At 46.5% G+C, this 15,355-nt stretch overlaps 1 protein-coding gene across 2 annotated transcripts in view; it reads left to right on the top strand.

Moving 5' to 3' along the window:
- LOC143766477 (uncharacterized) overlaps window positions 1-15,355 on the top strand; it is a 511,034-nt gene that overhangs the window by 479,985 nt on the left and 15,694 nt on the right. For both annotated transcript variants that reach the window (XM_077254194.1, XM_077254193.1), the window contains exon 6: window positions 10,302-10,392. In XM_077254194.1, coding sequence (XP_077110309.1) covers window positions 10,302-10,392 — 91 coding nt within the window. The remainder of the gene's footprint in view (window positions 1-10,301; window positions 10,393-15,355) is intronic.

Below are 15,355 nucleotides of genomic sequence, written 5' to 3'. Positions count from 1 at the left end.
CAAAAGCTGACTGCAGAAGATGACGTCGAGGCATACCTGACAACGTTTGAGCGGACGGCGTTGAGGGAGAAGTGGCCGAAGGCACGATGGGCCGATTTGATTGCTCCGTTTCTCTCCGGCGAGGCCCAAAAAGCTTACCATGACTTAGACCCGGAAGTCGCTCAGGACTTTGAGAAGCTGAAAGTTGAGATCCTGGCCCGGCTAGGTGTGACAACGGCTGTCCGTGCACAGAGGGTACATCAGTGGACATACCAGCCAGATAAACCACCGCGGTCTCAGATGTTCGACCTGATTTACTTGACAAAGAAATGGCTGCAACCCGAGGTACTGACAACCCCAGAAATAATCCAGCGGGTTGTCCTGGACAAGTATCTGAGAGTGCTACCTCCAGCACTGAAAAGGTGGGTAAGCCAAGGAAATCCCACGACAGCGGATCAACTTGTGGAGTTGGTCGAGCGTTATTCCGTGGCAGAAGGACTTCCCGATGAAACCGCTAGCACCCGGTCTGTGCCTTCTCCTCGTGGAACCGGTAAGACTGTTCCAGCGACTACGGGTGAAGGAAAATCGCCAAAAACTGTGGGGGAGGAACCCGGGACTGCTCGCACTCCGAGACCGAGAGTATTGGACGGTGGTCTCAGTAGGGGGCCTGTTAGGTGTTTCCGCTGCCGTGAGAAGGGCCATGTTTCTGCGAACTGTCCTGTTACCACTGAACCCATGCAGTGCGATGTTATAGACTCTAAGAAACGCATGTCTTTGGTTACACGGCTGGTGAATGTGAATGCAGGTCAAAATGATATAGCAAAACACCTGTGTGAATTATCTGTTGATGGGAAAAGTGTTGTGGCGTTACTAGATTCTGGAAGTGTGGTGACTCTGGTGAAAGCTAGTCTGGTGGCACTTCCGTCTGGTTCGTCTGACAAATTTTCTGTAACGTGTGTGCATGGTGACACCTGCTCGTACTTAACAGCGGTCATATCGATTTCCACCCCCTATGGGTCTGTGCAACACAAAGTGGGACTCGTTCCCGCATTGTTACAGGATGTAATCCTGGGTAGGGATTTTCCCCATTTCTGGCAGTTGTGGGAAAATCAGTTGCTCCGTCACGGTAGCTGTGAATCTTTTCCCATGCCATCTGGAGGTCCCGAACTCTTAGAGGAGGTCCCACAGGAAGACGTTGCTGGGGAGGTTGTTGAATCTAACCTTCAGTACCCCTTCTCAGTTCTGGCGGGGGAAACTGAGGAAACTGAGGAAATTCAGCGAGAGGCGGAGGCAGACAGCCATCCCGCACCCTGCCTGCCAGATTTTGGAGTTCAGTTGGATGACTTCCACAGCGAACAAATGAAAGATCCTACCCTGACTCAGGCTAGGAAAAATGTAAAAGTGATAGATAGCGTACCCGTAGAACCTGACACTAGGCTAGCGTACCCGTACATGGTTCTTGAAAATGATTTACTCTACCAGGTAGGAAAAAAAGGGGAAGACACTGTGCAGCAGTTAGTGGTACCCAAACCTTATCGGCGGAAGGTACTGGACCTGGCCCACGGACATATAATGGGGGGACATCTGGGGGTACAAAAAAACACAGAAAGGATATTGCATTGTTTTGTGTGGCCTGGAATACACAATGATGTGCGTAACTATTGTGAGTCCTGTCCAGAGTGCCAAATCTCGGCACCTAAACCTCGGTTCTGTAGCCCTTTGGTACCCCTCCCTATCATTGGGGTCCCATTTGAGAGAATTGGGATGGATTTGGTTGGGCCCCTTCCCCGGTCCGCACGTGGGCACCAACATATCCTCATCATCATGGACTATGCCACTCGCTACCCGGAAGCCATCCCTTTGCGTAACACTGCTACCAAAACGATCGCCAAAGAATTGGTGCAAGTGTTTAGTCGGGTAGGAATTCCAAAACAGATACTCACTGACCAGGGGACTCCCTTTATGTCGAGGGTAATGAAGGAGCTCTGCAGACTCTTACAAATAGATCCGTTGCGTACATCTGTCTATCACCCTCAAACAGATGGGTTGGTTGAGCGGTTCAATAAAACCTTAAAACAGATGCTCCGGAAGGCGATAGACAAAGATGGGAAGAACTGGGATTACTTGTTACCCTATTTGCTGTTTGCCATTAGGGAAGTTCCCCAGCCTTCCACAGGATTCTCGCCTTTCGAGCTATTATACGCCCGTCGTCCCCGTGGACTGTTGGACGTCGCAAAAGAAACCTGGGAAGGTCAAGTCACTCCCTTTAAAACGGTGATAGACCATGTAATGCAAATGCAGGACCGTATTGCTGCTGTCATGCCCATTGTTAGGGAACATATGTTACAGGCCCAGGGAGCCCAGAGGCTAAGTTATGATAGAGGCGCCAAGGTCCGTACGTTTGCACCCGGGGATAGGGTGTTGTGTTGTGTATCCGCTTTTTGGGCTCCCCTGGTGGTTGCTGGTGGTACTGGTGACTTGTTTGCACTTTGCTTCTTCTGTTCACCTGCTTCCATCAGTGTTTGGGAGTTTCCTATTTAGCCTTGCTCTCCAGTCATTTCCTTGCCGGTCATCATTGTAACCAGAGCCTTCGGTTGCATGTTCCTGCTACTAGTCTGCTGATCAGCTAAGTGGACTTTGTCCTTTTGTTTTGTACCTTTTGTCCAGTTTGCAGTTTTTGTGATTCTCTGTAGCTGGAAGCTCTTGCGGGCTGAAATTGCCACTCCTGTGTCATGAGTTGACACAGGAGTCTTAAAGTAATTTCAGGATGTTTTTTTTGAAAGGGTTTTCAGTTGACCGTGAAGTCCTCTCTTGTATCCTTCTGCTATCTAGAAAGTGGACCTCTCTTTGCTAAATCTACTTTCATACTGTGTATGTCTTTTCCTCTTAATTCACCGTTATTACATGTGGGGGGCTGCTATCATCTTTTGGGGTATTTCCCTAGAGGTAAGCCAGGTCTGTTTCTTCCTCTACCAGGCGTAGTTAGTCCTCCGGCTGGCGCGTGGCATATAGGAAGCCGTAGGTATGCTCCCTGGCTACTGTTAGTTGTGTGGTAGATTTAGCTCACGGTCAACTCGAGTTTCCATCACCCGAGAGCTCGTTCGTTACTTATGTGTTTTTTACGTTCCCTTGCCATTGGGAACCATGACAGTATGACCGGCCGACAAAGTGTTAATTGTTTGGGCTGAAGCAGGAGAAAAAGAAGTGTTGAAGGGAAATTTTTTTTTTTTTCTTTCCCTCAGAGTTTTGCTGCCTAGCCCTTAATTGCTGTCTAGCTGCTTCTTACCTCCTCTTAACCCTTGAATGGCTCTGTCCTTAGCTGTTTAACATGGATGTCCAGAGTTTGGCTGCAGGTTTAAATAATCTTGCTACGAAGGTTCAAAATTTACAAGATTTTGTTATACATGCTCCTATTTCTGAACCTAAAATCCCTACACCAGAGGTGTTTTCCGGAGATAGATCTCGGTTTTTGAATTTCAAATATAATTGTAAATTATTCCTTTCTCTCAGACCTCACTCCTCAGGAGATCCTGTCCAGCAGGTTAAGATTGTAATCTCTTTGCTGCGAGGTGACCCTCAAAATTGGGCATTTTCATTGGCACCAGGGGATCCTGCGTTGCTCAATGTGGATGCGTTTTTCCTGGCTTTAGGGTTGCTTTATGAGGAACCTAATTTGGAGATTCAAGCTGAAAAAGCTTTGATAGCCCTATCTCAAGGGCAAGATGAAGCGGAGATATACTGCCAAAAATTTCGTAGGTGGTCTGTGCTTACTCAGTGGAATGAGTGCGCCTTAGCGGCAAATTTCAGAGAGGGCCTTTCTGATGCCGTTAAAGATGTTATGGTCGGGTTCCCTGCGCCTACAGGTCTGAATGAGTCCATGACAATGGCAATTCAGATTGATCGGCGTTTGCGGGAGCGCAAACCCGTGCACCATTTGGCGGTATCTTCTGAAGAGACGCCAGAGAAAATGCAATGTGACAGAGTTATGTCCAGAAGCGAGCGGCAGAATTATAGGCGTAAAAATGGGTTATGCTTCTATTGTGGTGATTCTGCTCATGTTATATCGGCATGCTCTAAGCGTACTAGGAAGGTTGACAAGTCCATTTCAATTGGCACTTTACAGTCCAAATTTATTTTGTCTGTAACCTTGATTTGTTCATTATCAGTTATTACCGTGGATGCCTATGTGGACTCGGGCGCCGCTCTGAGTCTTATGGACTGGTCCTTTGCCAGGCGCTGTGGGTTTGATTTAGAGCCTCTGGACGTCCCTATACCTCTGAAGGGTGTTGATTCTACACCTTTGGCTTGTAATAAACCACAGTTCTGGACGCAAGTGACTATGCGTATGACTCCAGACCATCAGGAGGTGATTCGCTTCCTTGTGTTGTACAATTTACATGATGTTTTGGTGCTTGGATTACCATGGTTACAGTCTCATAACCCAGTCCTTGACTGGAAGGCTATGTCTGTGTTAAGCTGGGGATGTCGGGGGGCTCATGGGGACACTCCTATGGTGTCCATTTCGTCATCTATTCCATCTGAGATTCCGGCATTTTTGTCTGATTATCGTGATATTTTTGAAGAGCCTAAGATTGGTTCACTCCCTCCTCACAGGGATTGTGATTGCGCCATAGATCTGATTCCTGGCAGTAAATTTCCAAAGGGTCGTTTGTTTAACCTATCTGTACCTGAACATGCTGCTATGCGCGAGTATATTAAGGAGTCCCTGGAAAAGGGACATATTCGTCCTTCTTCATCACCTTTAGGAGCCGGTTTTTTCTTTGTCTCTAAAAAGGATGGCTCTCTGAGGCCTTGTATTGATTATCGTCTCCTGAATAAAATTACAGTCAAATATCAGTATCCGTTGCCTTTGCTGACTGATTTGTTTGCTCGCATAAGGGGGGCTAAGTGGTTCTCTAAGATTGATCTTCGTGGGGCGTATAATTTGGTGCGAATTAAGCAGGGGGATGAGTGGAAGACCGCATTTAATACGCCTGAGGGCCATTTTGAGTATTTGGTAATGCCTTTCGGCCTTTCTAATGCACCTTCTGTCTTTCAGTCCTTAATGCATGATATTTTCCGGGAATATTTGGATAAATTGATGATTGTGTACTTGGATGATATTTTGATTTTTTCTGATGACTGGGAGTCTCATGTTCAGCAGGTCAGGAGGGTTTTTCAGGTTTTGCGGGAGAATTCTTTGTGTGTAAAGGGTTCAAAGTGTGTTTTTGGGGTTCAAAAAATTTCATTTTTGGGGTATATTTTTTCCCCTTCTATTGAGATGGACCCTGTCAAGGTTCGGGCTATTTACGACTGGACGCAGCCTACTTCTCTGAAGAGTCTCCAGAAATTCTTGGGCTTTGCTAATTTTTATAGTCGATTTATAGCTGTTTTTTCTGGCGTTGCCAAACCTCTGACGGATTTGACTAAAAAGGGTGCTGATGTTGCCAATTGGTCCCCTGCTGCCGTGGAGGCCTTTCGGGAGCTTAAGCGCCGCTTTTTGTCTGCCCCTGTGTTGCGCCAGCCTGATGTTTCTCTTCCCTTTCAGGTTGAGGTCGATGCTTCCGAGATCGGAGCGGGGGCGGTTTTGTTGCAGAAAAGTTCCGACTGCTCAGTGATGAGACCTTGTGCGTTCTTTTCGCGAAAATTTTCGGCCGCCGAGCGAAATTATGATGTTGGTAATCGGGAGCTTTTGGCCATGAAGTGGGCATTTGAGGAGTGGCGTCATTGGCTTGAGGGTGCCAGACATCAGGTGGTAGTTTTGACTGATCACAAGAATTTAATTTATTTGGAGTCTGCCAGGCGCCTGAATCCTAGACAGGCACGTTGGTCGTTGTTCTTTTCCCGGTTTAATTTTGTGGTCTCGTACTTACCGGGTTCTAGGAATGTGAAAGCAGATGCTCTTTCTAGGAGTTTTGAGCCTGACTCTCCTGGGAATTCTGAACCTGCTGGTGTCCTTAAGGATGGAGTGGTTTTGTCTGCTGTCTCTCCAGATTTGCGACGTGCTTTGCAAGAATTTCAGGCGGATAGACCTGATCGTTGTCCGTCTGGTAGACTGTTTGTTCCTGACGAGTGGACCACTAGAGTCATCTCGGAAGTTCATTCTTCTACTCTGGCAGGTCATCCGGGAATTTTTGGCACCAGAGATTTGGTGGCTAGATCCTTCTGGTGGCCTTCCCTGTCTCGAGATGTGCGTGTTTTTGTGCAGTCTTGCGATGTGTGTGCTCGGGCCAAGCCTTGTTGTTCTAGGGCTAGTGGGTTGTTGTTGCCCTTGCCTATTCCGAAGAGGCCTTGGACGCACATCTCTATGGACTTTATCTCGGATCTCCCTGTTTCTCAGAAGATGTCTGTCATCTGGGTGGTGTGTGACCGTTTTTCTAAAATGGTTCATTTGGTGCCATTGCCTAAGTTGCCTTCCTCATCTGAGTTGGTCCCTCTGTTTTTTCAAAATGTGGTTCGCTTGCATGGTATTCCGGAAAACATCGTTTCTAACAGGGGTACCCAGTTCGTGTCTAGATTTTGGCGGGCAGTCTGTGCCAGGTTGGGCATTGATTTGTCCTTTTCGTCTGCATTCCATCCTCAGACCAATGGCCAGACGGAGCGAACTAATCAAACTTTGGAGACTTATTTGAGGTGTTTTGTGTCTGCGGATCAGGATGATTGGGTTGCCTTTCTGCCGTTGGCGGAGTTTGCTCTTAATAATCGGGCTAGTTCTGCCACTTTGGTTTCTCCTTTCTTTTGCAATTCAGGGTTTCATCCGCGTTTTTCATCTGGTCAGGTTGAATCTTCGGATTGTCCTGGAGTGGATGCGGTGGTGGATCGGTTGCATCGGATTTGGGGACAAGTGGTGGATAATTTGGAATTGTCCCAGGAGAGGACTCAGCAGTTTGCTAACCGTCGTCGTCGTGTTGGTCCCCACCTTCACGTTGGGGACTTGGTGTGGTTGTCTTCCCGTTTTGTCCCTATGAGGGTTTCTTCTCCCAAATTTAAGCCTCGGTTCATCGGTCCTTATAGGATTTTGGAGATTCTTAACCCTGTTTCCTTTCGTTTGGACCTCCCGGCATCTTTTGCTATCCATAATGTGTTCCATCGGTCGTTGTTGCGGAGATATGAGGTACCGGTGGTTCCTTCTACTGAACCTCCTGCTCCTGTGCTGGTGGAGGGTGAATTGGAGTACGTCGTGGAGAAGATCTTGGACTCCCGTATTTCCAGACGGAGACTTCAATATCTGGTTAAATGGAAAGGCTATGGTCAGGAAGATAATTCTTGGGTAACTGCCTCTGATGTTCATGCCTCGGATTTGGTTCGTGCCTTTCATAGGGCTCATCCAGATCGCCCTGGCGGTTCTTGTGAGGGTTCGGTGCCCCCTCCTTAAGGGGAGGGTACTGTTGTGTATCCGCTTTTTGGGCTCCCCTGGTGGTTGCTGGTGGTACTGGTGACTTGTTTGCAGTTTGCTTCTTCTGTTCACCTGCTTCCATCAGTGTTTGGGAGTTTCCTATTTAGCCTTGCTCTCCAGTCATTTCCTTGCCGGTCATCATTGTAACCAGAGCCTTCGGTTGCATGTTCCTGCTACTAGTCTGCTGATCAGCTAAGTGGACTTTGTCCTTTTGTTTTGTACCTTTTGTCCAGTTTGCAGTTTTTGTAATTCTCTGTAGCTGGAAGCTCTTGCGGGCTGAAATTGCCACTCCTGTGTCATGAGTTGACACAGGAGTCTTAAAGTAATTTCAGGATGGTTTTTTGAAAGGGTTTTCAGTTGACCGTGAAGTCCTCTCTTGTATCCTTCTGCTATCTAGAAAGTGGACCTCTCTTTGCTAAATCTACTTTCATACTGTGTATGTCTTTTCCTCTTAATTCACCGTTATTACATGTGGGGGGCTGCTATCATCTTTTGGGGTATTTCCCTAGAGGTAAGCCAGGTCTGTTTCTTCCTCTACCAGGCGTAGTTAGTCCTCCGGCTGGCGCGTGGCATATAGGAAGCCGTAGGTATGCTCCCTGGCTACTGTTAGTTGTGTGGTAGATTTAGCTCACGGTCAACTCGAGTTTCCATCACCCGAGAGCTCGTTCGTTACTTATGTGTTTTTTACGTTCCCTTGCCATTGGGAACCATGACAGTGTTGATCCTAATCCCTACGGTGGATAGTAAATTTCTGGCAAAATGGCAGGGCCCCTTTGAGGTCGTGGAACGAGTTGGTGAAGTGAACTATAAAGTGCACCAGCCTGGTAAGAGAAAACCAGAACAGATTTATCATGTGAATCTGATAAAACCCTGGAAAGACCGCGCTGCCCTAACAGCGGATCTGCCCAGTCCGGTTTGCTCACCGACCGTATCGGAGGTGCAGATTGCCGAGACTCTCTCTGAACGACAAAAATCTGAGGTTAAGCAGTTTTTGTTACAGAACCAACAGTTTTTCTCGGAAAAACCTGGCCAGACTAGGCTAGTGAAACATGAGATTGTCACAGAGCCTGGTGTCACAGTTCATGTGAAGCCATACCGGATTCCGGAAGCACGCCGTGAAGCCGTCTCCCGGGAGGTGAAGGCAATGTTGGACTTAGGAGTCATTGAAGAGTCGCACAGCGCCTGGTCCAGTCCAATCGTGTTGATACCTAAGCCGGATGGCTCTATACGGTTTTGCAATGACTTTAGGAAACTGAATGCGGTTTCTAAATTTGATGCGTACCCTATGCCCCGGGTCGATGAGTTGATCGACTGGCTTGGTAAAGCCCGATACATTACGACCCTGGATCTAACAAAGGGGTACTGGCAGATCCCTCTGGCCGAGGCGGCCAGAGAGAAGACGGCATTTGCTACACCGGAAGGGCTGTTCCAGTATATCTACATGCCGTTTGGACTTCACGGAGCCCCAGCAACGTTCCAGAGATTGATGGATCGAGTCTTGAGGCCCCACAGGCAGTACGCTTCTGCCTACCTAGACGACATCATAATTTACAGCATGGACTGGGAAGCTCACCTCCGGAAGGTACAGGCGGTGATTGATGACCTGCGAGACGCAGGCTTAACGGCGAATCCCAAGAAATGTCACATCGGCCTTGAAGAAGCCCGATACTTGGGCTACGTGATTGTCAGAGGAGTGGTTAAACCCCAGATCGACAAAATACAGGCAATTCAGGGCTGGCCGCAACCAGTGAACAAGAAACAAGTTCAAGCTTTCCTGGGCATTGTCGGCTATTATCGCCGGTTCATACCCAACTTTGCGGCCATGGCTACCCCCTTGACGGATCTTACCAAAGGGAGGGATTCCGTCATGGTAAAATGGACCTCAGCGGCTGAAGAGGCCTTCCACAGTCTGAAACGGGCTTTGTGCTCTCAGCCCGTACTAGTGACTCCTGATTTCAGCAGCGAGTTTGTGGTGCAAACTGATGCTTCTGATACTGGTGTCGGAGCTGTACTTTCCCAGGTAAGGGACGGAGTCGAACACCCGGTCCTCTACCTCAGTCGGAAACTGAATGTACATGAGCAGAGGTATGCCATGGTTGAAAAAGAGTGCCTAGCCATCAAATGGGCTCTCGACTCCCTCAAATGTTACCTGGCAGGTAGGAAGTTTAGGCTGGTCACGGACCATGCCCCTCTCAAGTGGATGCACCTCCACAAGGACCGTAATAGTCGGGTAACCCGGTGGTTCCTTGCCCTGCAGGCTTACTCTTTCACGGTGGAGCACCGCCCTGGGGTGCAGATGGGGAACGCTGATGCCCTGTCCCGAGTACACTGTTTCGAGAGTATTCTTGCTCGACCTGAGTGGTCTGAGCAGGGGGGGAGGATATGTAAGAGTCATGTCGGTCTGGTAGTCGGGGGCAGGTATATCTCGCCCAGGTACTTGTCCTATGTGAATTAGGCCGCTCAGTATCTTCAGGATACTCAGGGGTTAATAAGTGTAGGAATAAAGGATGACCAGCTGGGGGTTTTCAGCGTCAGCCTGGGGCACACAGAATGCCTGTCTGTGTGAGACAAACGTGAGTGAGAGCTGTGCTCATGATCTGTGTAATGTTAGCTGGGAGGGAGAAGCCCCCCCAGTTGTTAGATAGCAACGTATTTGTTTAGTTAGCGCCGGACAGGCTAGGATTTATTTTTATGTTTTGTTTTTTCTATTTGCTTTCACTTTAATAAACCTGACCTGAGGTCAGTCAACTTGGAAACCTGCTGTCGCCTCAGAATTCAATGCGCAAACCACGTGACCTTTGACCCCAGCAAAGGCGATCCCAGAGTGTTTTGTCACATTGTGTAATGAGAATGGTGGAGATGGCAAGATTAGAGCTGATCATAGATGTGACTTCTCTGTCTGTGACTTTTACAATATTTGTTTCAGGGAGAAGATCTGACCCATATTAATACTACAGAGACATATGTGAGGGGTGATGAGCGGTGTAAAGAGGAGATTCCTAAATATGACTACCCAGGTGAGTAGTGACCACTAAGTGCAGAGAAGTCACAGATTGTTCTCAGTCACCGGCTGTGGCTGCTTTATCGGTGGTGTAGTGCGGCCGTATTACCATGATCACCATTTTGTCTCTGGACCACAACATTCTCCGCCCAAAACTGTCCAAGTGACTTTGAATATTCAAATTGCCTCTTCTGAGAAAAAGAGGACTTAACTCTATAGCGCCACCTGTTGGAAGTAGCGATCCTACAAGTCACAATCAACCCTTTAACGAGTCGTGCAATATGACTTCGGATAAAAGCCAAATCAGTATCTCAATTCGCAGACACGGTGTTTCGGACTGTTGGCCCACGTCAGTGACGCTACCCCTTAGACCCCAGTCCAGAGCCTCTCACCTAGCCAAATCAGTTCTCATGCTTCGCACTGACGAGGGCCAACAGCCCGAAACACCGTGTCTGCGAATTGAGATACTGATTTGGCTTTTATCCGAAGTCATATTGCACGACTCGTTAAAGGGTTGATTGTGACTTGTAGGATCGCTACTTCCAACAGGTAGCGCTATAGAGTTAAGTCTTCTTTTTCTCAGAAAAGGTAATTTGAATATTTAATTTCCCAGAGGAGCATTGCACGGCGAATAAGCCTCCTTACCTTGACAAGCCAGCTGTTATGTCACTCTCCAAGTGACTTTGGGCATTGAAATCCCTTTTCTATAGAGCTTACAACATGGAGGATCCACCTACCCCCTGAGATTAGAAGTCTCTCACCGTTACCTGCCCAGATCTGTAAACTACAAAGCCAAATGACAGCGTACGTAGAATGTGCTGACAAGTTAGAAAAATATTATGATGAGAAAGCGGAGGATAGTAATAATGCTGTTGGCTTCCAAAATCCCTGATGTGGGAAGAAGGAAAAAATCAGGGCTTTGAAAAGTGCTGCCAAGTGCCGAGCCATAAAGTTGGGCATCAAAACAAATGAACGTAAAAAACCGCCAAACTTTTCATTTTAATAGTCTACCCATTTCCGATGTGCACCAGCTCCTTCCTCAGGCATATACAAATGATAAATTGTGGATGTTTTATATCCTCCAGAACGGCGTCACTAATCCTGTTGCTTAATTAATTAATTAAACCGCGCCTATGGTGCAGTATTTTGTATAGAAACCTTTCTTCGTATACAAAACTATACAAATAGATGTAAAATACATATTGGATGCACAATAAAATCCATATAAAGAAAAATATATGCACATGGAAAATCCTCCGGTTTAAGTGTGGAAAGTTTAAAAATCCAATAGGATTCTCTATTCACAAGTCTTTGGGACCTATTAGACACATGTTCTGATATTTGTTCTAATATAATGAGTCTTAAACTGGTGGGATCTTGTTTATATTCTAAACTGAAATGCCGAAACAGACAGATTACACCTTTCCTAATATTATGTCTATGGCTGGTCATCCTATTATGGATCACTTGGGTCATTTTTAGATCCCTGATATTGGATGGATCTACCTTCTTCCCCTCCCGTGCTGATGAATGTGCTCATATGGTCCCTACAAGACCAGGTCCAGTCTTTCTGGCCAAACTTCACTTTTATGATCGACAACATTAAATGTGCAGTGAGACCAAGTGTGAATTTCTGTACAATAACAGCAGAGTTTCCCTTTATCCTGATTTTACAATTTCTTATAAAACTGACTAACTTCATACAAGATTGTGATAAACTACATAATAAACAGTACACCTGTGCCATGATATATCTCTAAGTTGTGCATGTCTGATGGCTGTAATATACACTGGGTACGGAAAGTATTCAGGTCCCTTTAAATTTTTCACTCTTTGTTTCATTGCAGCCATTGGGTAAATTCAAAAAAGTTCATTTTTTCCTCATTAATGGACACTCTGCACCCCATCTTGACTGGAAAAAAACAGAAATGTAGTAATTTTTGCAAATTTATTAAAAAGAAAAACTGAATTATCACATGGTCATAAGTATTCAGACACTTTTCTCAGTATTGAGTAGAAGCACCTTTTGAGCATGTACAGCCATGAGTCTTCTTGGTAATGAGTCAATAAGTTTTTCACACCTGGATTTGGGGATCCTCTGCCATTCTTCCTTGCAGATCCTCTCCAGTTCCATCAGGTTGGATAGTGAACGTTGGTGGACAGCCATTTTCAGGTCTTTCCAGAGATGCTCAATTTAGTTTAGGTCAGGGCTCTGGCTTGGCCAGATGGTCACAGAGTTGTCACAGATTTGTTCTGAAGCCAATCCTTTGTGTGCTTAGGGTCATTATCTTGTTGGAAGGTGAACCTTCGGCCAAGTCTGAGGTCCAGAGCACTCTGGAAGAGGTTTTCATCCAGGATATCTGTGTACTTGGCCACATTCATGTTTCCTTCAATGACAACCAGTCGTCCTGTCCCTGCAGCTGAAAAACACCCTAATAGCATGATGCTGCCACCACCATGTTTCACTGTTGGGATTGTATTGGGCAGGTGATGAGCATTGCTTGGTTTTCTCCACACATACCGCTTAGAATTATCACCAAAAAGGTCTACCTTCGTCTCATCAGACCAGAGAATCTTATTTCTCATAGTCTGGGAGTCCTTCATGTGTTTTTTCAGCAAACTCTATGCGGGCTTTCATATGTCTTGCACAGAGGAGAGGCTTCCGTCAGGCCACTCTGCCATAAATGCCCGACTGGTGGAGGGCTGCAGTGATAGTTGACTTTCTCCCATCTGCCTACTGTATCTCTGGAGCTCAGCCACGGTGATCTTGGGGTTCTTCTTTACCTCTCTCACCAAAGCTCTTCTCCCACGATTGCTCAGTTTGGCTGGATGGCCAGATCTAGGAAGACTTCTGGTGGTCCCAAACTTCTTCCATTTAAGGATTATGGAGGCCACTGTGCTCTTAGGAACCTTGAGTACTGCAGAAATTATTTTGCAACCTTTGCCAGATCTGTGCCTTGCCACAATTCTGTCTCTGAGCTCCTTGGCCAGTTCCTTTGACCTCATGATTCTCATTTGGTCTGACATGCACTGTGAGCTGTGAGGTCTTATATAGACGGGTGTGTGCCTTTCCAAATCAAGTCCTGTCAGATTAACCCCTTATCGACATCGGGCGTAATAGTACACTGAAGTCGGACTCCCTCCCTTTGATGTGAGCTTCGGAGGTGAGCCCACTTCTTTCCGGGGACATGTCAGCTGTTTTGAACAGCTGACATGTGCCCGCAATAGCCGCGGGTGGAGTCGAGATCCACCCGCTGCTATTAGCCAGTTAAATGCCGCTATCAAACTCTGAAGCGGCATTTAAATTTTGCTTCTGGCAAACGAAGGAAATACGCACACCGGTGACCCCCATCACATGATCGAGGGTCACCGGTGTGTTGGCATGTCAACCTGAGGTCTCTTGGAGACCTCTATGGTTGTCAGTGATGGCTTCCTGTGAGCACCACCTAGTGGTCGGTGCTCATAGCAAGTGAGTAAATCTGCTATATACAGGCCATCTGAACATCGCCTCTATGTAGCAGAGCCGATCGGGTTGTGGCAGCTTCTAGTCTCCTATGGAGACTATTGATGCATACCAAAAGTAAAACAAAATAAGTTTTTAAAAATATAAAAATAAAAAAAATGTAAAAATTCAAATCACCCCCCTTTCGCCCCATTCAAAATAAAACAATAAAAATAAAATCAAACCTACACTTATTTGGTATCGCCGCATTCAGAATCGCCCGATCTATCAATAAAAAAAGCAGGATTAACCTGATCGTTAAACGGCACAGCGAGAAAAAAGTCAAAATGACAGAATTACTTTTTTTGATCCCCGCGACATTGCATTAAAATGCAATAACGGGCGATCAAAAGATCATATTTGCACCAACATGGTATCATTAAAAACATCAGCTCGGCATGCAAAAAAATAAGCCATCACCCAACCCGAGATCACGAAAAATGAGACGCTACGAGTATCGGAAAATGGCGCAAATGTTCTTCTTTTTTTTTATCAAAGTTTTTTTGTTTGTTCGTTTTTTTTTCACCATATAGATAAAAGAGAACCTAGACATGTTTGGTGTCTGTGAACTCGTAATGACCTGGAGAATTATAATGGCAGGTCAGTTTTAGCATTTAGTGAACGTAGCAAAAAAGCCAAACAAAAAACCAAGTGTGGGATTGCACTTTTTTTGGGGGGAAGGAAATTTCACAACTCTTGGAATTTTTTCCCATTTTCTAGTACACAACATGGTAAAACCAATAGTGTCATTCAAAAGTACAACTCGTCCCGCAAAAAACAAGCCCTCACATGGCCATATTGAGGGAAAAATAAAAATGTTATGGCTCTGAGAAAAAGGGGAGTTAAAAATGAAAACGCAAAACTGAAAAAGGCTCCGGGGGTTAATTAAACACAGCTGGCCTCAGGGGCGAACATACCGCCGGTTCAACCGGTGCAACTGCACTGGGGCCCAGAGTGGGAGGGGGCCCCGACGGAGATACAAAGCAATGAGGTGAATGACAGCCGGCGGCAGTATTATTGCTAACAGGAGAAGCAGGGGGCCCGCTCTACTGCGCACATGGGATATGACGGTCAAAAGGGGCCCCCTTCCTGACTTCACCTGTTAGCATACATTACGCTGCTGTCCGGGCTGGTGTGTGTGTGTGTGTGTGTGTATACTGCTGTGTGTGTGGGTATACTGCTGTGTGTGTGGGTATACTGCTGTGTGCGTGTATATAGGGCTAGTGTGTGTGTGTGTACTGCTGTGTGCGTGTATATAGGGCTAGTGTGTGTGTGTATACTGCTGTATGTGTATATAGGGCTAGTGTGTGTGTGTATACTGCTGTGTGTGTGTGTATACTGCTGTGTGTGTGTGTGTATACTGCTGTGTGTGTAAATAGGTCTAGTGTGTGTGTATACTGCTGTGTGCGTGTATGTAGGGCTAGTGTGTGTGTGTATACTGCTGTGTGTGTGTATACTGCTGTGTGTGTATACTGCT

The sequence above is a fragment of the Ranitomeya variabilis genome, chromosome 4 (genome assembly GCF_051348905.1).
Source record: "Ranitomeya variabilis isolate aRanVar5 chromosome 4, aRanVar5.hap1, whole genome shotgun sequence".
NCBI lineage: Eukaryota > Metazoa > Chordata > Amphibia > Anura > Dendrobatidae > Ranitomeya > Ranitomeya variabilis.
The sequence above is the reverse complement of the archived record's forward strand: the minus strand, read 5'-3'. Positions and strand labels throughout refer to the sequence as shown.